This window comes from Homalodisca vitripennis, chromosome 4, assembly GCF_021130785.1.
Source record: "Homalodisca vitripennis isolate AUS2020 chromosome 4, UT_GWSS_2.1, whole genome shotgun sequence".
Lineage (NCBI taxonomy): Eukaryota > Metazoa > Arthropoda > Insecta > Hemiptera > Cicadellidae > Homalodisca > Homalodisca vitripennis.
The window spans coordinates 200,756,587-200,783,277 of NC_060210.1; the positions used below are offsets into that span (position 1 = coordinate 200,756,587).

Genomic DNA, 26,691 nt, shown 5'->3' on the forward strand with positions numbered 1-26,691 from the left:
AATCCCAGGCAAGTTTGGATTTGAACACACAAGAGTCCACAAGAAATATTTCAGCTATGTTGTGCAAAGACATCTTCAGTCAACAGAGTTAATTGTGAAAGCAATGTGGTGTGAACTGTAATAATTTGATTTTAGTTATAATCTGACGGTGATGGGAAATACAATGTCCCAACTGAAGGAGCTTTTGAGAAAAAAAAAAAAAATAAACAGATTCCAGAAGTGCTTGGAGCAATTGTTTGAAAGGTGAACAAATCTATAAATGTAAAAGCGTACTTTGAAAAAAAAACTAAGTTTACATATTTTTAATAAATTTTAACTAACCAATTAAAAGAACTATTTGACTCCAGATCGTATTAAATGTTTTTGTTGCAAGTGTCTTAGATCCTTGAGAGAGAATAGTAAAACTCCAATCAACAGACATTTAAGATACATGTAACATTTATGTGACATCCAGTAAAGACACCAAGTATTAACAAACAGTAAAACATTTTACAACACATCTAACTGTTAAATGACATCTCAATGTGAAAATGAGACTTTGTCTTCAGACAGGGAGAAATACTTTCTTGTGGGACAGTTTCAAAGTGTTGAGTTTTCAAATAATATAAACTATATGACTTTACCTTAGTCTGCTTGGAGTTAAGTAATTAATTAAAATATAATCAATTTTAAGACCACTGTTATTTAGTTTTAACCCTCCAAGTGCTACTATCGCACAGTGCGATATGTTCGTTTTTGTAAAATTGCCGTAAAACGGTTTATTTAATTATTCCGTAATTTTCATAGTACAATGTAGGAGAGATTTCTCTACGCACTGGCTCTATTTTGTAAGCCTTTGAGTAGAATGAAAAATAACAGTCAGCTGTTGCCGCGCTTACTTTGTTGTAGTTTTTATCTAGGTTAGTTATCATTCGGCTGCGACGTATTGTTTTGATTTGTGTTATTATTCACTGTACGATAGATTCTTGCTTCTTGTGTGTGTATTTTCTATTTTATTATGAGTTGCTACAGTGCTTTAGAGCACTTCAGGAGGCCTTTAGGGGGAGGCAGAGGAAAGAGGGTAGCGCAGCAATCAAAATCTGACTCTGACTAAGTTTCTTTAGTCAAATGTAAATAAATACAAATACACAACTCAAATAAAAATAATAATGTTTTTTAATACGATTAATATGTATTAACTAAAAGTACATTTGTCACACATAAACAAGATATTAAAAATTATCACAGTTCACTTATAAGTTATAAGAAATTTTACAAGTTAGACTGTTTAAATTTTATAAACAAAAACACGGAACTAACATAAATATAAAAAAAATTTGTTTAAAAATTAATTAATTAATAATGTTGGGAAATTATAAACTAATAACACATTAAATTTACAAAAAAAGTAAAAAATCTACAGCTTATTTCAAATTATTGACATGTCAGAATTTCAAACATTCAGCAATAGTGGACAGTGTTCACATTAGCACTTGATGTGGACTCCCTTTCTGTATCTGCACATTTATATGTGGATTTCTTTATATAAAAGACTCCATATAAATTATTTAACACAATGCACACATTAAATTACCTTTTAATGGAAATTTAATATATTTTATAATTATTTTTGCTAACCCCTATAAAACCGGACATTGGCAGTAAAAGGGTTAAGTGCTTATATTGACCTGAAAGATTAGTATAGACCAACAAACAACAGCTGAGTACTAGTCTTGACTTTCACATATTAAATATACTAAATGTCAAGTGTGTGCCAGTTGTGCTATTTTTTATTAAATCAATTACTACATTTTCTTACATTCATTATTTTACGACTTGACATCTCCCTGGAGTTATATTGTTTTCACCAGAGGTTTTTCTAAATTATAGAGCTATTTTATTGATTACAGGCTGAAATTTTTTCATGTGAAATATTTAAATTAAATTATCATAAATAAATCATAATTATGTATTATTTGACAAACTGATCCTGTAACAAGAGTTTTGAAAGTTAGGTTTCGTTCTCCGGCAAGTTGTAAAACTGCTGTTATCAGGTTATTACATTGAACCGTTAAAATTGATTTATTACACATCATCATCATGTAGATTCAATCAGGGATAAAACAGCAATACAGGTTTTACGATCACTTCCACCACTATCATCACCAAAGTACATTACAATCTACATGCAATTTCAATTACACTCGTAAGAGTGACATGGATATAAGGAATTACATTACCCAATTCAATAAATTAATGCAGGAATATAAAAATAAATAAATAAATTTGTTGCTAATCACTTACCGCCTTCTGGTGTTGGGAGCTTCTTGTCCCCAGAGGAAGTCGGGAGCTCTTTTTTAGATTGCAGAGAACCGTACTAAACATACAAAATTGTTAATTTCACCAACCAAATAATTATAAAATTATAAGTAATTAATTGACCTAAAACAATTAAAAAATCTGAAAAATAAAAGTCCGACCTTCCTCTAGTAATGTAGTCTGTTTTATAATGTAACATATGAGTATGAGGGGTTTCAAACTGCAATTTCAAATATAAGGTACAGTCTATATTTTACACAATGCAATTGTAAAATAGCATTATATTCTGTTATATCATATGGATTTTTACAGATCATCTCCTTTTTGCACAACCATAACAATATGATGGCCAACAAACTGTACAGACGAGTAAGCGATCTGTTTCAGTTGATACGAAACAGATTTGACATTTTTACATATGTTTCACATTGGTTCCAGATTTTCAAATACTCTCCTATAATTGTATTTAGATTAAACAACAAAAACTACTTAGAATTAAACAGCTTTTGACAAGACATTTTCTGTTTAAATTGTAGATTGATATATGGCACATTAGACACAATTTTAGAGAATAGATTTACTACTTTTTGCAGATTGATATATTGTATATTAGGCTAAAATTTACATTGAATTTCTGTTTCATTGTAATTGTTTTTGTCTAATAAAGTGAGCTGGAACCACATATACACATCTACTTATTATATATAATATATAAACACTTTTCATTGTATAGAATGAAAACTATTTTGGATTTCATTTCAAAGAAGAGGATGTTATGCAAAGTAAGCTCATTATTCCAAATGGTTCTACTTCCTCTACAGGAGTCGGCAAGTTTCACATACAATTCCTGGAAGGAGTTGTCAGCACAGATAAGAGCAGGACTGAGATAAGATAAGAGCCCTTTCATGCTGTGAACATGACTGTGCAGCACAGCACAATAAGTTAGGTGAAACTGGGTCAAGTCATACTCATAGTCACAATCCCAAAAGCTCCCATTCTTTTCTAAAACATTGGTTTACAAGCAAAATAATTAAATATTTGAAATTGAATATACTAATTACTGATCGACAACATAGTGTCATTAAGGAACTGGGGTAGAATCTATCATTATTGGTCCAGTTCATAAAAGAGAAAAGGTAGCAGGAGTTTCGTTACATCTCACCAGAGCAGTGACAATGTCTATAATGTCAAGTATATTAGGAATAACTGTCATAAGGTGCTAGCACAGTTTAATTCTCATTAAACAAATATAAAACAATATTTAAAAATAAAAACAGTTCTTATAATAAATGTCAGTATGTGAAGGCTAATAGATCATGACTGTATACACTGTGGTATGGTATTTCTTAGAGATCTATCCTTGGGCCTTTGTTCTTGTTTTACATAAGGCGATTGCCAGATGTAATGTAGGGGACGGATCTTGCCGTTTATCTACATGCTGATGATTTAAATATTTTATTTTCTGTCAGAGGAAAGAAAGATTTGAAATTTTATTACATACAGTCAAAATAGCTTAATATTTTTTGACTGAAGGAATTTTTTTATTACATTCATGAAAATCTAACTACATTTACTTTTCTTTAGGTTTTAATTAACAAGGCTGAAAGCTAAGGCCTGCTGCTGGTTGATAAGAAAATCAGCAAGCTTACCTTGAAAACTACCTTCTAGGGTTTACTGATTTGAAATAAACACATAGTAGTTGTATCCGTAGTAGTTCTTAATCCAATTTTGAACCTGACTTTTTAGACAATGATAAAGTCAAGTAGAACTACCAAATTATTTATGCTTCTAATGGATGAGAATTTGTCTTGGAACAAACATGAATACCACATTGGTAATAAAATGTGTCTTTATGCTCTGCAACATGTATTAAATACTAGTAACTTAAGTACGATTAAAAAATACAATTTGTCATTGATCCACACAGATTTAGATTACGGAATAAATATAAGAACCAATAACAATAAATAATTTTTAGTTATTTATTCTGTCTAAGAAATAAATGAGAATCATGAAACATTTGAGTAGGTGTATACAGTTTTTGGATTTGTTACTTTTTTCATTTTCGAGAAATGTCCCTGTTATAATATCTGTGAAGACAGAAATGTACTTACACAATTCAATCACTCCACAAGAATTTATAAGTATTTAAATCAGAAGTTTTGGGCAATTATGTTATTTAGACCAAAGAAAAATAGCTTAAACCAATCATATTTTTTTAACGTATGTAAATGAGTTATGATGCTAGGGAATGAAATATTGTTTCATGACTTGTGATTTAACACTTTCACCGCTACCTAAAGGTATAGACTAAACTCATTTTACGTTTCTTCATTAAATCGAAACAATAACGTAAATGCGAATAAAGCACACTATGGCACAGAGCAACACTCAACAAACAACACAGTAATAATCATAACATCAAAAACACTAACCACTGACTGTAAAAATGGTGGGAAACACTGACGCTACACGAAGCGTACCAGTGCACCCGCAGCACATTGGCCAACGATATGACAATGGCACGTGAGTGCTTGTAGCAGTGAACATGTTAAGGGAAAAATTTTTGTTAATTAAATGCGCAACAAGAAAATTACTTTTTAGTAAAATTGAATTTTATGAGTAAATCTTTAAAAAGTTTAATTAGAGTAATGAATAAAGTACTTACAAAACTGAAATTATTACAAATTTGACTTCTGTATCAATAAAAAGAATTATGTATTATGGTTAACTTGCCTGCAGATAATGTCCAACCGCTGCGTTTTGGTAAGGTGCCCGTGCCTGCATCTGCAATGGAATTTTAATTTATTTAAGTATCTGTTTTTGCAACCATAAGAATTTTATTTAGTGAAATGCCAGTGTCTCGATCTACAACAAATTTTCATTTATTTTAACCTTTTGTAACTGCACCTGTCAAATATTTTTATTTAGATTTGACATCAATAACAATTTTTCTATTCCTTTTTAGAGGTCATAAAATATTAGATCACGTAAGCCCCATTATTTGCTTTCAAAGATTATATTATTATTATTAAATACACATAATTGTATATAACATTATATTTTCTGACGTATATCATTTTGGTGAATAAATAGATTTAATTTAATTTCAAAATTAAATAAGTCAAGGAGTTTGGCAATTGATTCCTAAATACCTGAAGCTCAATGTCAAGTCCCACAAACACGTCGGTTAGGTCTCTCAGCAAATTTGTTTGTCTCTTAGAACACACACCATGCTTAAAAACACATGATAAAATTAGTTAAAGTGCACACATTTTAATTCTGTATATACTGTAAGCAGTCCATTTTTGTTAGTTGCACAAAATGAAACAGACTAACAAGTTTTGGAAGAGTAATCAACGAGAACACTACACTGTTTGTTATAACGTGTAATTACATAAGGTGAGTGGGTGTCAGACTCACATCTACAGGTGGCATGTAGGTTGCAGGGTTCATGCCATAGTTTGGCATGCTGGGCCAGTAGTACGGATTAGGTGGCGTGAAATGTCTCGGATATCCCTGGACACAAAACACCAGACGCAGAGTGAGTGTTAAAATACACAACTTATGTTTATGTATATATCTTATTTACATTACAGCTCTCCAAAAGTCCTACTCGTTCACCTTTTAATGGTTAAGAATTTTCAAATCTCATTTGGGAATATATAATAACATAAACCAATTCCAATAAATTCTTTGATAAACATGGAGTAAAAGAATGGGCTGCTGTTAAAATTTCTGTATGTACTTTATTTATGGTAAAAATAGAAATTTCTAGGTTGCCTCCTTCCAATACAGTAGAACCCCTCATATCCGGCCTCGGTTTTACCGCACCTCGGTTTATCCGGCCACTTCTCGGAAGCCAATATCGAAATTTATTTACCACGGCTTGCAGACGCGCAGTTGCACGCACTAGTCTCCCACGACTCTTGCGTTATTTTGGTGTATCTATTTGTTTACATTTTCCTGTGTTGTCCTCAGTTGAGCTAATAGGTTTAACCTGTAAACAGTTCGTTGACTATTTCCAGTGCGGTTAGTACAGTACAGTACAATTGTTTTGTTTCGTCAAGTGCTGTGTACTGTAGGTTGGTTTATCCGGCCGAATCGTTATCCGGCCAGGGGCTCGGTCCCGTGGTGGCCGGATATGAGGGGTTCTACTGTAGTATCCAATCAAAATCATATGGTTTCATTTTGGACAGGAAGGTCATGAATAGTTGATGCCAATACAGATCTTGATGATATAATAATAAAGATGATTGACTATTGAATTAGTTTTAAAGGGATTGTTTATTTTGTCTCGTCAATTTTATTGTTATATACATTGTTATTGTATTAACAAGGTCACTGTTTGTAAATAATTTCCTTTATACGTCTGGATGCAGAAATTAACAAGCTTAAGTTAAATATAACTACCATAATTTTAGCTCTATTAGTTAGTTTGTGGTTAACGTTCAAACTCGGGTATCTATTCTTTTAGATCCAAGAGTAGGCCGGCGTTCTTCAACCAGACAGTTTGTCGACTGGCAGCGCGGCACAGTGTCTATCTAATATTATATATATGAAATTAAATGTGATTAGAAAATATAAAATCTTAGTATCATTGAAAAACAATATTTGTAGGTATCGCTGTAAACTGATTTTCAAAATTCAATATACTTTTCGTGGTTAGTCGTTCTTTCTCGCTTTCGTCACAAGTTTGAGAGCTTTTTTCAACAGTGCCACATTTTCTCGACTCGTTTCAAAAAATGCGATCGCAGCTCCTAAGTACTGTCTGTGTTCAGAAACTGCATATGTTATAATTAATACATTATTCTACTCTAATATGAATAATATAAAACATTTTACACTTTTAAATACGTTTTGATGTTATGTACATTGCAGACTCAATGACTGTATGTACATGATGATTGATCTCTTCAAGACCAAAATGTACATAGTGCATTTTGTTTTGTACTATTCCTATTAGGTTTATAAAATACTTTTTGAGCTACATTATTAATATTCCACCCTTTTAAAAAGTATATATTACTGAGCTCACACGCCTAAAATGCTAATCTCTACGGAAAGTAACAATAATTATGCTAAAAATAAGAAATACAAGACTTCATCTACTTGATAGAATAGTATTACACAAAGCACAATTCCTTAAAAAAAAACATGTACTCGTCGCTGTATTGAAATACAAAATTGAGTGCAAAAACTTAAATTATCTTTTTTTTTATTTACAGACAATCTAATATTTCGAAAGACTTTATTTTTCTATTGGGTTTTTATAAAAAAAATAAAATTTGTTTATAATACAAATTAGGTGTATTGGGATAGTAAGTACAGTTTTTTAAGAAAAAACTAGTAAAAGAATTTTTCACACTCATTTTTTTGTAAATGAAAGGAGAATAATACCTTGTACATAGTTGCTGCAAGTAATCAAACTCTTCTCATGGCATATGGCCAGCTTTTCTTTAACTTGATAGAAAACTTTCTGCCGGAGATGATAGCCATGACTCCACAGCATTTTCCACATCATCGGATTCAAAGCGCTTGCCACATAACTTATATTTCATGTGCCAAGTCCGGACAGTACTGTTCCAACAGAACTGTCGACTCACCCTTTGAATCCTATTGTAAATCATCAGTGAGCATTTATGAAACCTATCAAACGTCAATATGGATATTTTCGTCAACTTTTTTAAACAAATTGTTGTCAACGATAGCAGGCAGACCACAAGGAACCTCACCGTGAACATTTCTCTGCCTTTCATTAAACAATACAACACATTTTCTCACCATTCCATCACTCATCACATCTGCACCGAAAACTTCAGCCAGATTCACATCCCTTCGTTAAAAAATCTATTTACCTCACGAATCTCTCAGGTGCGAGATCAGAAATTATCTTAAACATTTAAATGTGCACAACAAACTAAAAAACAATGTAGAGCAACCAAAACGGCGTCAGTTGAGAGCCAGGGAACAAGGTAAATTACATGGAGGGCTGACTGCAGTGCTGCGGCAGTAGTACAACAAAACGGTACTTGCACACAAGTACAAAAGGAGTCTAATTCAATTTTTAGTACCATAAAAAAATATTTCACAACAGTTAACTACTCACCAAAACTGGATAGTGAGGTGGAGCATTCGCTTGAGCCTGGGCTATAACAAAGTGATATTAGTGCATAAATAACATTTCTCTGTTTCATCAGTAAAAGAGTACAATAACTTATATCGCTAATGACTTATTTTATATTAAAATTTGTTATCCATTATCACACACTCTAGTCTCGATAAGCGGTACAGTATTTTGACTAGAGTTTCCACCTATGCCATTGAGATCCCAATACCTAGACCTGTTTAAAAAATTAAACTTAGATGGTTCATTACCTGATTGAGGCACAGTCACCCATGGATTGTGATTTGGATGCCAATTCTGACCAATTCCGCCTTGCAGTGGGTAAGGATGTTGAGGGAGTCCATGGTCTGGCCGGATGGGATGTTGCTGCACTTGTGGTTGAGCATGAGTACGTACTTGTGGTTGAGCTTGAGTAGGCACAAGTGTTTGAGCTTGAGTAGGCACAAGTGTTTGAGCTTGAATAGGCACAATTGTTTGAGCTTGAGTAGGCCCAAATGGTAGAGTATGCACTTGTGGTTGAGTATGAGTACGTAGTTGTGGTTGAGCTTGAGTAGGCACAAGTGGTTGTTGTTGCTTCTGTTTTGATTCAGTTATTTGCTGCTTACATTGTTGAGTCTCAAGAGATCTCATCTGTATTTTTTCATCTAGTTTTGCAATAAGTTCCTGTATCTCTAGCATATTCATTTCTCTCTGACTCATAGTACGTTGCTGATTGGATTCTTGCACTTCAATTGATTGGGGCAAAATGTTTTTGTCTAAGACTGTATCCCTGTTTCTCACTTCAAGAAGCTCGTTTGAATCTTGTTTTGGCTGTTCTACCATATCATTTGTCTGGTTTCGAGAGTCGTCGCTATCAACCTTCTTGTCTTCATATACAACTTTTTCCATTTCTAAAAGGCAAAATAAAAATTTTAAAGGAAAAAAGAAACATCAAAAAAGAGTAAATAATATAATAAAGTAGTGCAGTTTATGTTTCTAGGCAATTCATATGGGTTTGTGGCATAAATTGTTCAAACTTGAAACTCAGCCTCTACTGTCGTAATGGCAGGGTGCCCTGATCGTGGGGCATCTTTGGCATTGAAAGTTGTTGAGAATTTCTTAACTAAACGCCTAATGTATGCTCTGTCTACTGGTCTATCCGAGTAGGCAGCATTGAATCTAAATGCTTTATGAACATTTTTCTCAGCTTCACCATAAAACAATATCATCTTTATTTGACCAAGCCATTTTTATTACATATGAAATATCAACGAACCGTGAGACAGTATCTGGACTGAATATGTCCCACATACTAACTGGTAACATGTATCTCAATAAGAGATCACATGGCAAAACCAGCCATTGCTATCCCCAGGACATCCTACTGGACTTTGGTCGGACACAACCAAGCCTAACAAATGATATGTTATTCATGATTGATTTTTGTAATAACTTGTTTTACGATTTGGTGTTGTAAATTCTCAAAATAACTAGTGAGTGAATGTTTTATCTGCCTTACAATAACTTTAATTGTGCGGAGGTTTATAAAACAGTTAAAACTTTAATTAGGCACCAAATTTGATAAAGTAAAAGTAGAGAATTTATAGCATGAACGGTGACTTCGAGATGAGCCGTAGGCAAAGACGGAACTAAAGTGGTGGGGGGTGGAGCGGCTCAGTCTGTTGCCGTATTTAGCCTTGTGAACTTCGGTCTCCAGTCTTCTATACGTGCCGCCCAAAAAACATTCGCTTGTGCCAATTCACGAGTTGTAATACAATTTGTGAATTAATTGCGTTGTGCTCATTACGTTTTAAGTAAAGAGTTTGAGATGGATCATAATGTAAAAAGTAAAATTGGAGGTAGAAAGGTTATACACGGCCAAGCAAGAGAAGTGCTTCCCATTTTATGGAACGGGAAGCAGAAACCAACACACTTATAAATTTGAAGAAAGTTCAACAGCGTGTCGTAGAGGCAACTGGAATTTCTGAAAGTACGCTGAGACGAATTTTGAAGGAGGAAAAAAAATAAGTCCAATTGGCAATTCTTTTAGTACGCCCAACAAAGTAATAAAACGCAAACATACTAAAAGTAATCTGGACAATTTTGATTTGGGTGTAGTTCGAAGAACAATAAATAATTTTCATCGACAACGGGGTTTTGTTATGTTAACTATTGCGTGTGGATCGTTGGCGTTATTGTTATTTTAAGTATACATCATTAAATTAACTTGATACAAGTTGGTAGATAAAACTGAGTTTTTTCTTATTCTACTGTGTATATCGATGGTTATAAGCACAGGCATTGTATGTCCAGTTTCATAAAATTTCGGAAACTGCGAAAACAAAGTTTGTATTTTGGGGGAAACTTAAACTAAAACTGTTGAATGTTTGAATGGTATAAATTTTGTTGGTCACATTTATTGAAAATGCATCTAAATAAATAGTTTGAACTTTCTTTGAGCCATATTTTTACAAATAATTTGTAAATCAAACCGTGTTGGACATACTATATGTGTGCACTTCTGAACAACAGATTTATGGACATGCTACAAGTGTGCAAAACAAAAACTGCCCCTAGATGATTTAATAGGGAAATGAAAAATCAACAACTAGTATAATAATATTATTGTCATACATTGTAGACTACTTTTATTTTTTTTTACATTTTAAAAATAAAAATTACTACCAGCTATTAGAAACCCAAATACAAATAAACAAAACATTAAATAAATTAGGTAGTGCTTCATGTAAACAGCTAAATGCGTTTCAGTTACATTGAGTCAGTCTTTCTGGGATTTATTCAGCAGTGCTGTCGTTTTAGACATTTTATTACTACTGCTTTAATGAGGTTTTATTTTCTTTACTCTTTTTGGTGTGTTTTTTAGGCTCCTTGGTTTTTTTGGTCTCTTTGCCGAGTTCTTTTTCTGGTATCTTGCCTTTAACATCTGTTTTACTATGTCTTCCTTTTTTCTTTTTGGTTGCTTCAGTGAGAGACTCGATTCCTTCTTCTTCCTCTACGACGTAAGGTACAATATCTCTTGCCAATCCCAAACTAGGAATTCCAGTGACAAAATGTGTGTATGCTTCTGGGATTACACCCGCTTTCAATATGTACATCAAATCCTTTTTCTTGGCACTGGAAACCGGAATAGGCTCGGTGTACTTCGGAATAAGAAGTTGTTGTTCCCAAACGAGTGGCGTCTCGAAATCCATACGTACACCAAGAGAAAAAAAACTCTATTCCCTTGTTTAGTTCGTACTTGTATAGAATTTCAAAGGGGTTTGCTTTTTTAAACCTGAACCACTTTACCTTAAGCCAATTCACAGTTTCATTTTTGGTGTTTTTCGTTCTGTTCAATATTAGATTTTTTTTCCAGTTTGCAAAGGTAAAAGATTTTCCCAAAATCCAAAATTGCGGCATTGTATGGTTTAGGATTTTTACGAGCCATTCTAATCAAAAGTGCCCACTCTTGAGTGGTATAGATTTTCCTGTGTTTGCGCGCTCTTTCAATCGTGGTGTGCATTGAGTCTAAGTACGAGTGGCCAGGTTCCATGAACTTTAAGTCAACAGTTTCAATGTGTGTCTTGTTTACAACATACATCATTCCTGAAGCAATGAATTGATTCCGATTTTGGCTACCACAAGTGTCAGAAAACGTTGTGACATGTTTGATTTCCTATAACACAAAGTCTATAACACAAGCTTTCTCAGTAGAGGTTAACATTAGAAACATTAAGACGGTCTTCGTGGTTTTGTTTATTATTATGGATTATGTTCTGTTGTGCACAGATGTTGTATGTCCTAAACCTAACCTAATTGTAAAAGCTTTCCAATGATATAAAAATGTCAAAAGTGAAAAAAGTGGACATACAATGTCTGTGCTTATAACCATCGATATTGACAAATTAGTTTAACCAGTTTTATATTAATTTTTAATTTAGCAGCTAGGCTATGTCAGTTGAAAATTTTGTAGTGTATAATTGTATCTACTATCGTAAATCCTGAAGCTTACACGGTTAGTATATGATAAATTGAATTTTAATGGCTAACAAAGCGTAACAATTACAATTCTGAACTGTTGTCGTCGTTGGAGATCAAGAATAATATAAATTCCTACCCTTTCCCAATTTATGAGAACCCTTTCTTACCACCAGGTATCTCTACTGCGAACTCATTAAGAAGGGTGAGCTATGAACACAATTTCGGCAGAACATAGTCATTGGATCACGTACATCCGGTCCCAATATTTCCAAGATTTCCTGTGTTGAATTCCCCATCATAAAAGTCCGTCGCCGTAACTTCAAAAGAGTCTAGAAATGTTCAAATATTCTCAAGGTCTCCTATACTAAATTGCTCATCATAAAAGACCACCGTGGTAAGAACATAAGGGTCTAGAAATGTTGGCAAACACTACAATATTCGGCTCCCGCCACCACTTTGAGCCGGGAGCCGAAAACTCTCAGTAGGGTTAGTAGCACCGTATTCACTCCCCTACTTTAGATTGTGCCCCCACGCGCTTAACTCCTCCACTCCTCACGCGCATCCCACCGGTCATGCTATAACTTCCCTAGAGTAACGTTCATCACTAGTAATGTTCATCACTATAATACAAGAAATAAAGATAAGTTAAATGTAGATAGAGCTAGATTAGGTAAAACCATGAATTACCATACAACCTTAGGCATTAAAATGTTCAATTTGTTACCTTATGCTGTTCAAACTTTACCATGTCAAGTTTTTAATAATAAATTGTATTCTTGGCTAAAAAATAGACCTTTCTATAATATTAATGAATATTTTAGCTGTGAGATCGTTCATAAGGATTTTTAACTTTAGATTAGGCTAGTAATTTAAGCCTTAATATTTGACGAAGCCTATTGTAATTTTATTGAAAATTATTAATGGCCAATAAATTGTCTATTGTCTATTGTCTATTGTCTATAACATTAGAGACCTCTAGTTTGTGTCATTTTTCTTATTTTTACAATACCTTTAAAATAAGTTGTCACTTGCTGAGGGTTCGTACTTAAATTTTTTTGAATTATTCCCAAACTATCCCATTGGGGGAGGGGGTTTTTTAAAATGTTCATGCATCAAAAAACTCCTCAATTAATTAGTCATATGTTTATATACCTTTTAAAAATACATATGTACACATAAAACATATATTTAAGAAAATGTAAAAACGCAATTATTTTTTATTTATAAGGGAATAGACAAAAACACCATTATATGTACTCGTATGTTGACATATAATTTATACAAGGCCTTAACCCTAGAACTGGCAATGGTGTCACTCTGTACTGGCGGCTCTATTTTAACAGCCTCGCAGACGTTTCTTATAATGTATCACATTTCATAACTGTTAGTCCAAATATAAACTATTATATGTCTATGTATTCACAACTATATGGGGAGCATTATAATAACAATATCTTATTGTTTCCATGGAAACATATTTTTGTTTTTTTTTTTTAAATGTAAGAAAAATATTTTTTGGACATTATTTTTGTAAATATTCCGGTGTGTAACTGCTTAGCAATAAGCTTTACATCAAAACTGTAAATGTATAACTTATTCAAAATTTTGTCCTGATTCCAAAAATATATAATTATTGTAACTTTTATCTCAAAACGTATGTGTTACAGGGCTTTGTATGAAAAAGCACGCGTGTGTACTTATTTTCAAAATGCGCAGATTTCTAAATAAATATTATTGTTCGTGGGTAAACATAATCTCATGTCTGCATTTATACTTATATAAGTATGACAGATAAAACAAAAATAAAATAAAATAATAAATTTTAATCTTACCTTATTTACATATGTACAATATATATGTAAATAAGCTCTCTAAGATCATTTGATCGGTCTCTAAAGTTTTCACCCGTATTGAACAACTAAAACTATAACCTAAGAAAACTAAAAAAACAATAATAACAACGCTAAAACACTATAAAATACAATTTCCACAAATACTATTGGATTCGTAACCTCAAACACAAAACCCGGCACTTGTTTACAGTTTCACAACAATGTGGTTGACCCGTACTACGTTCACGTCAGCTGTCCATAGAGAACGATGTTTTACGGTAAACAAAGAAGACAATAATCAAAGTAAGAACAGTAAATCGCTACTATAGTTAATGCTCTTCCAGAATATATGAAATAAAAATCATTCATATGACCTTAATTGCCTAACATTTGAATAACTGTACATGTCTACTTTGGCGACGAATATTCGTCCTTGCCAAATCGGCGACGAAAACTCGTTTCATACCAGCTGGAGGGTTAAAACAAGGTATTAACAAGAAGTTTGATCTTCCTCTTTGCAAATATATGAGTTCTACCACAATCGGACAATATTAAAAATAATACAACACAGTGTACTCATATCAGATATCAGGTGCCTGCAACAACTAGAGTTAAGTTTGCTCCACTAATGAATGTCCTTAAACTCTAGCTCCCCAACTTTTGAATGATATCAGACAGATTACAGGATTCTTTTGTAATTAATTGTAACATACAATCTTAAATTATTAGATGAGTTAAGTTTGCTCCACTAATGAATGTCCTTAAACTCTAGCTCCCCAACTTTTGAATGATATCAGACAGATTACAGGATTCTTTTGTAATTAATTGTAACATACAATCTTAAATTATTAGATGAGCTGACAAGTTTCAATCTAAAATTTGGAAACATAAAAAATACATTATCAAAAAACAAAATATTGTTTGGCTCAGAGTTGGAAAATTTATTGACCACACAAATAGCAATTGGATGGAATGTTGCTGCACTTGTGGTTGTACATGAGTATACACAAGTGGTTGGTTTTCATTTTATTTTGACTCAGTTATTTGCTGCTTACATTGTTAAGTCTCAAAGAAATTTTGACTGTATTTTTATGTCTAAGTGTGTAATAAATTGATTTATGTAAACTCATTTCCTTCTGTTTCAAACTACCTTGCTCACTGGATTCTTGCTCTTCCTTTGATTGGGACAAAATGTTTTTGTCTGAGACTGTATCCACGGTTCCCACTCCAAGAAGCTCCTTTGAATCTTGGTTTGGATCTTCTTCCAAATTATTTGTATGGTTTTGAGAGGCATCGCTACCAACCTTCTTGTCTTCAGATTGAACTTTTTCCATTTCTAAAAGTCAAAATAAAAATGTAAAAGTAAAAAGAAAACACGAAAAACCAGTAAATAATGTAATAAAATAGTGCAGTTTGTGCTTGTGCAATAAAGAATGGTTGTAGGCTGCTTCTTAATAACAATTATCAATTCCCTGCACTAAATCAATAAATATTATTAACTAAAAATTACTGATATGTTTTTGTATATTTTAAACTAAAGAATGTCCCTTAAGTCTACTACTTAGAGATGGGTGTTATTTAACGTAACAAGATAAACAACGGTGTTGCCGCTCAGCAACAGTTGTTCCTGCAACATGTAGTGAGAAACTCCTCTTATTTTGGCAACGTGATGACAACAAACAATAAGTTCATTAGTTTCGTTCCGGCAACGGTAAGCTTGACCTGGCAACGGTAAGCTTGACCTGGCAACAGTCAACAGCGGCAGACTCAAAACTCTTCAGCTGTTTGAACAACGGAGTTATAATGAAAAACACAGTTGTAGTGTGACCATTATTATTTCATTGCTGGAAATTTATCTACAGCTCATAAATATCAGCTTGTACATCAGTTTTATAAAGCCCTAGTGTAATTTATATTTAGTAGACAAAATTAAGTGTTCAATTATGTTTAATACACAACATAAATTGTTCAGTTTGTCTATGTTCATGTGTCCTCTATAGTTGTGTAAAGTTACTATGTGTTCATTGTTTCCACTTATACTTACTACTCTTACTCTTACTTACTCCCAGGGCCATTTATATCGGAGGTGATATTTAGCCGCACTAACAAAGCTCCTCCATCTTGAACGGTCCTCTGCATCTTCCTCTAAAGCGCCCATCTTTTCCATATCAGCCTTCACCTGGTTCCACCATCTCACTTTTGGTCTCCCCCGGGGCCGTCTTCCTTCTGGGTTACCGTACATTACCCTCTTCAGTTTGCATTCCTCTTCTCTTCTCAAAACATGGCCTGCCCAACTGAGTCTTCTGCACTTTATTTCTCCTATTACATCCGTACTTTTGTAGAGCTCCCTGATTTCTCTATTATGTTTTCTTCTCCATACCCCTTGTTCATATGATGGCCCATAAATTTTACGTAGAATTCTATTCTCGAAAACTAGAAGCTTTTTCTCATCCCTCTTATTTAGCCTCCACGTTTCGGATCCGTACAAAAGCACTGGACATATAATTGTTTTGTATATTCTAGTTTTAGTTTTGTGAGAGAGAGATTTGGTTGAAAGTATCCTATTGCATGCATATACACTTATAAAATTAAAAAACTTATTTAATTTTTTGTTTTATTTCTTAATAATTTTAATAGGTACTGAATAATTTTAATAGGTACTGCAAATCCATATCAACAATTTTAAATTCTTATTAACTAATTTTCAACGATAAAATTATTTGAATAATTAATGTCATACAATAAAACCATGGTTCAAAGTCTTATTAAATTTTGCAATGCTTTATTGGTCCAATAACATTGTGTGTTAAAAGTATTATGTTATTAGAAATTATTATAATCATAAAGAATTTGATGAATAATGTGAGATTAATTTTGAAGATTTGTTCTTAATTATACCGAATTATACTTTCAATTATCTCAAAATAAATTATAGGAATGAGGTTAAGCAGATTTAATGATAAAGTTTGAATACATTATGATAGTAACCAATTCTGTTTTTTTAGTAAATTATTGTATTTCAATAATCTTCTATATACAACAGCCAATGGAAAATGTTGTTTAAAGAACGTTACACAATGGATAGATGGACGACCATTTCGCAATGTTCAGTCGACAACAGTTGCTGAAATAACACGTTGTCTAAACCTGTAGTCGGCTGGCACAGTAACGTCGCAACATGTTGCAGCTAAACAACAATTTCTACCTCTACTACTATTATTGGATGTCAACAATTCCAGCTACAATTAGATGTCAGTTCAGTCTCTCCACTATTGACTATCTATTTGGTCTACTACTATTGGATAACAGAGTGCTGATGACAGAACTGTCTGTATTTCCTGAAATAATTCAACATTTGGAAATTAAATCCTTCTTAGAACTGAACTCATGCATTCAGTTTTTTCTGAGCAAAATTCGAAAACAAATTGATCAAAATCAAATGTCATTAAATTCCCCCTCACCTAGCATGAAGCACACGAGAAACTTGTATATTTGTAGACAATGTACTTTTCAAAATGACTCTACTACATTCTTGGGAATGCACCTCACCATGGAATAACCATATTGCAAGGATTGTTCATAGCTAACATCAGGCATCCACACACTGGGCAATCTTTCTTTACACATTAGGCACTCCACCTGGTCATAGCCCAAATGACAATGTCCAGTGGTTTGAGGTTGAGGTAAATCTAGAGCTGCACCCGGTGCACTTGGAAAAGCCCCAGTTATAGCAAGGCAAGCCGTCCTTTGGATGCCAGCCAGATCAGTTACCGACATCCTGGCCTCCGTGTTTGGCCGCCAGACAACACCACCAAACATTAGTGTAGGTCTAACCATGGAGACATAAAGCCTCGGCTTAAATCTCCAAGACCCACCTATCACACGTCTGCATTGCATCAAAGACCATCTCCCTCTGGCGATAACCCTTTCCAGATGGGGTTACTTAAACAGTACTTAACCTCAAACTTTAACTCAATGGAAGAGCCTCTCAATTAGAATGGACCAATACCCTCCAATTGAGACCTTCTTGCAAAGGCAACCACGGCAGCCTTGATGGGGTTGACACACAGGCCCATCCCATTACATCAGTTCCCTATCATTGGTCAGTTCCGTGACTGTTGTGTTGAACTTACCACTCACAAGAACACAGTGTCATCCCCGTACCCCTGTGCAAAGACACCACTGCTGTTCAGAGACTCAAGCAAGTCATTTGCAACAGGTTCCACAGAAAAGAAGAAAGGACGCCACCCAGTGGATTGAGGAAAAAATCCTGTTATAGTCAAATAGATACAACTTCCGTATCGGCGTGCTGGGGCATTCTGACGTTAGAGTGAGAGGGAGAACTCCCTGGCTGGCTACCTGACCAATAGGAGCGAGGAGAGTCTGACGCGGTTGCCATAGCAACAGGCACTATTGACATAATCGCACCGCGGCGACTGCTTCTCTGCACAGCCTCAAGTGCTACTAGAGTGACTACTTCGAGTTTACTGCTTAATTTGTTGTCTGTGTTCGGTGTTTTTGCTGTTCGTTGCGAATATCAGGGTGTGAGTGTGTGTGTGTTTTATATACTGTACGTTGTACATTAACTATCACCGTAATGGAAAGAAGAGGAGGAACCAGTGGTAATAAAAGAGGCCGCCCTCGCGTTCGCCCAGTGAGACCATCACCATACACCAAAATCGGCCAGGGCTCTGCTTTGCGCAGTCAGTCACGAGAACTTGTGGTTAAAGTCCGGAATTTTTTTCAGCAAGAAAAGGATAACGGGGCTATTTTAATACCAGTAGAGAAAGTGGTAGAAAGATCCGCAGCTGCGTTAGGCATAAACAATTTTCTAACGGTACAGTTATGACGAAACGTGCGGCTAGTGGAGACTGGGAGAAAGGTTTTATTGCACTTTTCTGCGAACATCGGCCGGATGCTGAGTGGCGCGGAGCTGGGGGGGGTGTTTGAAATATTTTGACAGCCCCCGCAATAAATATATTCGTGCTGTTAATGCAATATTAGGTTTTGCAATTCTGAACTCACTTTGGAATTGCAGAAAGAAGAGTTCATTATGGATGTTTCATTGATTATAAAGGACTTGGCATTGATATTTTGGAGAGTGATTGGTCGGATATTTTGGAGATCACTGATGTTAATTTGGCATTTAATTTGTTTTATGATAAATTGTCTACTTTGATCGATAACAATAAATATACTAATACTGCAGAAAAAACTAATGTTAAATTTAAAATGTTAAAACCATGGATGAGTGTTGGATTATCTAAGGCTTTTGCTATTAGAGATAAGTTATATAAATCATTTAAAAAATATCCCTGTAAAAAATATAAGGAAAATTTTGATAAATTTCAATATAAATTATCAACATGGGTGAGACAAGCTAAAGAAAGATATTACATTAATAAGTTCCAAGAATACAGAAACAATTCAAAACAACTGTGGCATCTAGTCAATGGTATTATAAAAGGAAATTCATCAAGTAGTAGTAAAATAACATTACAGAACAATAATAATCTAATGACTGATAGTTGTGAAATTGCTAACTGTTTTAACAATTATTTTGTTAATGTTCCTAATAACCTAGTTGATTCATTTCAATATATCACTGATGATATTAAGCACCTTTGTTTAACAAATTTTAAACCTTTTATTAACGAAAGTTCCTTATTTTTATTTCCCATTACACTGACAGAACTAAAAATACAAATTAAGTCTCCCTCGCTGAGTAAAAGTACTGGTGATGAATTGTTATCATCAAGGTTAATAGTTAAAATGTCAGAAGAATTGTCTCCTGTACTTCTTAATCTATTTAATAAAAGTATTAGTTCAGGATGCTTTCCGGATGTGCTTAAGATTGCTACAGTAATACCTATATTTAAAAAAGGAGACAGGCTTTTCGTAGAAAATTATCGTCCAATTTCTTTACTTCCAGTTTTGTCAAAATTATTAGAAAAATTAGTTAAAGTTAGACTCATAAAGTTTTTAGAAATAAATAAATTTTTTTCTAAAGTTCAATTTGGTTTTAGAGAGGGACTCAGTACAGAGCTGGCTTTGCAGCATTTTTTGAAAGATATATATAATGGTTTGAATAATATTTCTTGTAACAAAGTGGCTGGTTTATTTTTAGATGTAAGTAAAGCCTTTGATACCGTTAATCATGGGTTGCTGCTAAATAAATTGGAATCTGCTGGTATTCGAGGTGTCCCTTTGAATTGGTTTAAGACATACCTAACTGGTCGACAGCAATTCGTCAAAATAAACAGTAGCACCAGCTGCTTGGAAAGTCTACATTTTGGAGTCCCCCAGGGATCAGTTCTTGGGCCTATTTTGTTTTTAATCTTTGTTAATGACTTTTACTCTGGAAATTTCAATGGTAAGGTGACAGCATTTGCTGATGACACAGCATTTTCCTATAGTGCGTCAACAGTTGATGAATTATATTCAAGGATGCAGGATGACCTAAATAAAATATCTATATGGTTTGCTTGTAATAAATTATCCTTGAATGTATCAAAAACATTATATAATTAATAAATGTAGTCAGATTAAGTATCTGGGTTTGACTCTAGATGAAAACTTATCGTGGAAACCTCATATAGGTTCTCTGAAAAAGTCTCTACGGTCATCACTTAGGGCATTTTTTCATTTGAAATCAGTTTGTCCTCCCTCAGTTATGAGACTGGCTTATTTTTCATTGATTAATTCTAGGCTGGAGTATGGATTGTCATTGTGGGGTAGTTCATATGTTTCAAATTTATCTAGTCTAATAGTCCTTCAGAAAAAATTTATAAGATTGATATGTAATTCTAATATTAGAGAACATTCGTTTCCGCTTTTTGTTAGAAATTTTATTTTACCATTAAGATATTTATATGTTTTTAAAGTTTTAGTAATTTTTTTCATACTAAGTGGTAACAGTGGACCTGTTATTGACAACTCTGGTTATTATACTAGACTCAGTAATCAACAGTATTTGCGATTGCCTAAACCAAACTGTTCTTTGTTTCAAAAATGTTTTGTGTTTTTAAGTTATAAGTTTTTTAATTTAATTCCAAGTGAAATTAAAATTAATAGATCTATATTTATTTTTAAAAAGAGTCTGAAGGTTTGGTTATTGAGTAGAAGTGTTAAAGATATTGAAAATTTATATTTAGTTGTTCAGTAAAAATATTTTGTTCTTATTTTATAAATTGTAAATGTATGTTTTTATATTGAAGGTGAGTTGGATTTCTCTAATTAATGTGTGTTAATTTGATGGTTAAGAGTAATTTTAGTTTGTTTATTATTATTTGTTGTATTTTCATATTGTTATTATAGAACTTAAATTAAATTAAGAAACTGATGATGGCTCCCACCCAAGTGCAAGATTATTTTCTTTTTGGGTTGGTATATTTTTTCTCTGTAATCTGTATATTGTTGTATACTGTATTTACATGTATTTAAAAAAAGAGAAAAAATAAACGCATTTATTATTATTATTATAGAGTACCCAAAAATTTTTGTCCTTCACGATATCTGAATTATTTAGTAGTTGTAGGTATAGTATAATGGTTGTAACATATTAATATCGCACATATTTGTGTTAAATTAGAGAAATTTCGTTTCTGATTACTAGTGTAAACAATCAAAATACAACACACACTGATGCGTTATTTGTTGGTAAGTACGCTGGCGCTGATCAGTCTCCCTACTGCTCGCTTCCCCTCCACAGCCTTCCAATACGCAAGTTGTATCTATTCGACTATACTTTTTGAACACACCTTGTGTGTGTGTGTGTGTGTGTGTATTATTTACTTTTATAACTTAATTTTACATTAATGACAACGCTGCGTGCAACTACAAATTTTTTAAATGGATTTTACTATAAAAATGGTATCATAAAAAGGACATTTTAAATTACATTGAAGATAGTTTAAGTATCTCAAGAACCAAATAAATATAAAAATTACATAGTAATAGATAAATAATTTTGTCTTCAAGCATTATTTCAATTACATCATTTAAAGCATTCCATATATGTGAGCATGTTTTTTTTCTGATATAAAAGTCAAGGAAAAACAAATCTTGTGTAACCCGAAAATGGGATGAGGTTCCTCGTGTGATCTGAGCTTGATTTTTAGGTACTATCTTAAGGAATGTTTTTAGTTTTTCACCAGAAGTGGGGCATGGCCGAACCACAATTACTAACCAAAGCCCACAATTATGGTCAAGAGCATTTGTGATAGGTACTTCTCCAAGAAAATATCTGGCAGAAGAAAAACATTCCTTGAGATAATACCTACATTCAATCTCAAACCATGTCAGTGCTCTAACCTCATGGGAATTGCAAGGATTAATTAAATAAGGTAATAGTAAATTAAAAATCTTATCTATTTACAATAATGATCTAACTTATTACGGAATACTAATACAGGGAAATTCACTCTATTCCGTTATTCCAACAACACGTGTAATCATCTCAAATGTTATAAAAAAAAACTCAGTTTATAATATATTTCAATCGTAAAAAATTAAAATTGATACAGAGGTTGTAGAGAACTACAAATAATGTGCTTTAATTCAATGTAACGAATTAACAGTGCCAGTATACCACGTGCACTTAGATTAACGGTTCACGAGTACACGCGGCGGTACCCCCTTGATAACTTCATTTCTCTGGTTCCCGGGACTATTACTTCTTTTGAGCTCCAATACAGAAGAACACATCACATTGAATAAAATGTAATCCATCTAACGGCACCTCTCCCCAGAGAGAAAACAAAGTTCCGGGGAACGAATAACCATCCTTCTCACTTGATAACTTGGAAGTCCTGGAAAGGTAAAATATACCTTGATATACAAGGTATATTTATACAAGACTTTTCAGTTTACTCATTTTTTCAGAATAACTGTCGTCAACAAGATCAATATTAATACTGTATATTGCAATTACTACTGCAATTAATAATCACTTTCCTGTCCAAAATAAAAATATTCTAAAACAATTGAAAATAAATAAATAATGGTGTCACTACCCACCAAAACATAATTTTTGTTATTACTTTACAAATATTTTTATTTATTTTTTTTTAAAGGAGAGGCCAATCCCCTTTTAAGCCTTATTCTGTCCGTCCTCATGGGCCACTGGTCTGTGCGAGGATCTTATCAAACAGAATGAGGGGGAGAGACGATACAGTACAAGGTCACAGACAGGATTTGAACCTGCGCTGTCTCTAACTCAGATTCAAAGTCTAACGACAGACCGCTCGGCCATCGGCACTCCCACAATACAATACGGTACACCTTAAATACAATTCTTGTGTGTCTTAACATAACTGGGACTGTTGTTGTACATGTATCTAGTATCAGTAGTGTAGCCAGAAATTTCGTTCGGGGGGGGTCCAAAATCGGGGGATCCGGGGAACGTTTTGTGTGTTACTTGCCAATGAGTTCACTGGTTAAAGGTAAATACCAAAATTATGGAGCTTTAGTAACTACGCCTTATAGAAAGTGGAAAGATGTAATAGGCAAATTCAACTCTTACATCAACTCTAGTACCACAAATCTTCTGGTATAGCTACAGAAACTTTACGAAGTTCAATTCTGGCCGAGTAGAAGGCACCAATGTGATGTTGGATTCACAGGAGAAGAAAGAAAAAGAACAAAACAGAGCTTCACTCAAGCGTATAATTGACACAATTATATTCTGTAGAGAAAATGAAAATACCCCTTCGGAACATAGGGGCACAGACGACTGAAAACCCTTTAGAAAAGGAGGGCAATTTTCAAGCATTGCTCGAGTACAGATCAAACTAACGTTTGGAAAATGCACTGGAAAAACTTTACTAATTAGAACTTCAACTACTTTAGACTTCAGTGATTGAGGTAAACGTGGTATTTTCGATTGAGTTATGCCGACGATTTTTGTTATCATTAAACTGTACACTACTACCTATATAATTATCGAGAAAAAAATCACTTCCAGTCGGTAAATACCGAAGAAAAGCTCTACAGATTCAAGTTTTGACGATTTTGGATTTCACTGGTTGAGTGGTTGACGTAAAAGTGGTACTTAGAATTATGTTAGGACGTTGATTTTATGTATCAATGGAACGCCGACTAATACCTATATAATTATAAAGAAAAAAACCAAAACAATCACTTCTGGGCATTGGCATTGTTCAGTGAAACAAGAAATCAGTAACACTACGATGTATCACTGAACGATGGCAAATGTCTGGAAAAATCCTGTTTCCTTCACAATCCTTCCATCGTCAAAAATAACCTTCAAACAAAGAATTACTTCCGATCGGAATATACTAAGGAAAATGAAATAATACCTCAGTCAGTGAAATCCAAAGTAGTTGGTACTTCTTATCATTGGAGTGTTTTTCCGGTATATTATTCGACTGGAAGTGATTTTTTCAATTTTCCTTCGATAATTATATAGGTATTAGTCGGCGTTCAATTGATACCTAAAATCAATGTCCTAACATAATTCTAAGTACCACTTTTATCTCAACGACTCAAAAAATCTTCAAAATCTGAATCAGTAGAGCTTTTCCTCAGTATTTTCCGACCAAAAGTGACTTTTTATATTTTTTTAATAATTATATAGATACTCGTGTACAGTGGTACAGTTTAAAGATTAAAAAACTGTCGTCCTAACTCAATCGGAAATACCACTTCACCTCAATCACTGAAGTCCAAAGTAGTTGAAGTTCTAATCAGTAGAGTTTGTCAGGTGTATTTTCCGACAGAAAGTGATTTGTTATATTTTTTTTCGATAATTATATACTTGTCTACAGTTTAATGACACCTAAAATCAACGTCGTAACTTAATTCTAAGCAGTCTTTTAAGTCCTCAAGACGAATTTGAACGAAGTGGTCACTAATTTAAACTGTTCACCGTGTTACGGTTCAGGTTACTTTGTGACATCACGTGACCACACCCTATACAAATACCATGATTACACTACACTATCTGAAAGGCTGATCCCAAACATATCGTTTGATACTTTATGATTTAAACGAAAGGACAATTATATTCTTAACAACCGTCACTTTAACACATTGGGTGCGGCGCGGTCACCGGTGACCCCGCGCTCTACCGCTTGTTTACTGTTTCAGTGTGGTGTAGCCACTTGCTAGAGCGGGGTGAAATCTTAATATTTCGGAGGGAGGGGATCCCGACCCACCCCCTTCGCTACGCCACTGTCTAGTATCGTGTATCTTGCCGACCTAGTTCCAGCCTCACTCTGGGAAAGTGGAAACGGCGGTCTTAGCAATTGCTGTACTGAATGTCCCCCAGAAAACTGTTTAATGCTACATATATTTACTGAGATTTGTTTGTAATCAACCATATATTCCAGTATATATCAGTAATATCTAGTGCTAGTAGCAAGAAGAACGTAATAAAAGTTATCCAAGTGTCTGCACTGCATCGAAGGAATATGAAATCGACTTATGTCTCAATCGAGTATGAATGACTCACTGTCTAGAAGTATACAGAAGTTGGTCACAAGCTTGTTTATGCAAAATTACATTAACTTCATTTTTACCTCACACAATTCCAATCTGAGTATGGTGTTATTTATATCTGTGTATAAATAAGATATTCACATTCATATGTACATTTGATATTTCATCACGTGAGACAAGCCCACATAACGTTAGTGCAAAATAAAATGTAGCCTATTTAAAAAAAGTACATTAGATATCAATAACCTGAATAAGCTAAATATCAGAAAATATATAAGGATAATAAAATTGTTCACAACAATGATTATTGAAACATTGTAGAACCATTGCTTTAGTAAATTATATGCGTCATGAGTTTGAAGAGCTTTGTGTTTCTACTAAAATCGATTAGAAAAGAAGATTGGTCAAACTCTGTTAATCCCCCAAATTTTAATTTTTTTTTCAATAAGGACAAATAATGATTTCAAACAGCTGATATCGTTATTCAAACCAAGAACAAAAGTCTTCATGATTGTCTAAACAATATTAGAAAGCATTTCTAGTTTCCAAACGGTCTGACACTAATGCTTGTGTGGGTTGCGGTTGGTGTTGTCTTGTACTGGTGGTGACGAAGATAAAACATCCATCGAGACAGAGCTTATCCAGCAACAGAGGGTCTGATCACACATGCCTGGGAGAGCTACAAATATTGTAAACTCATTGGTACAGATATATTCTGTAGGATAAAGTTGAAGTTCCACGTGAGGATGACCAACTCTAAGTCCATTATCTTTATAGCAATAAGGCGTCTGATAGTTGCACCGATAGGGGTACAAATACACAACGCGAAACTATCAAATACAGTTAACATATCGCGTCCCGTTACATTGCTGTCTTTGTATTCGTACCATAACAAGGTAAAACTGATTTTTAACAGTTTGTTAATGATATAGAATAATCTAGTAAATTAATTTTCATAATTATTTCTCTATAGAAAAAGTAAGTTTTGGGAGCATAACAGAATTTAAACAGAAG

At 33.7% G+C, this 26,691-nt stretch overlaps 1 protein-coding gene across 6 annotated transcripts in view; it reads right to left on the reverse strand.

Moving 5' to 3' along the window:
• LOC124360893 (titin homolog) overlaps positions 1 to 26,691 on the reverse strand; it is a 52,790-nt gene that overhangs the window by 24,155 nt on the left and 1,944 nt on the right. For 2 of the 6 annotated variants that reach the window (XM_046814876.1, XM_046814875.1), the window contains exons 2-8: positions 15,368 to 15,553; positions 8,677 to 9,315; positions 8,408 to 8,448; positions 5,722 to 5,817; positions 5,454 to 5,534; positions 5,035 to 5,085; positions 2,284 to 2,356 (exon numbers count right to left, since the gene is read on the reverse strand). In XM_046814876.1, coding sequence (XP_046670832.1) covers positions 2,284 to 2,356; positions 5,035 to 5,085; positions 5,454 to 5,534; positions 5,722 to 5,817; positions 8,408 to 8,448; positions 8,677 to 9,315; positions 15,368 to 15,551 — 1,165 coding nt within the window. In that variant the 5' untranslated portion in view covers positions 15,552 to 15,553. The remainder of the gene's footprint in view (positions 1 to 2,283; positions 2,357 to 5,034; positions 5,086 to 5,453; positions 5,535 to 5,721; positions 5,818 to 8,407; positions 8,449 to 8,676; positions 9,316 to 15,367; positions 15,554 to 26,691) is intronic. The other 4 variants (XM_046814880.1, XM_046814879.1, XM_046814877.1 and 1 more) reach the window with 3 other exon arrangements.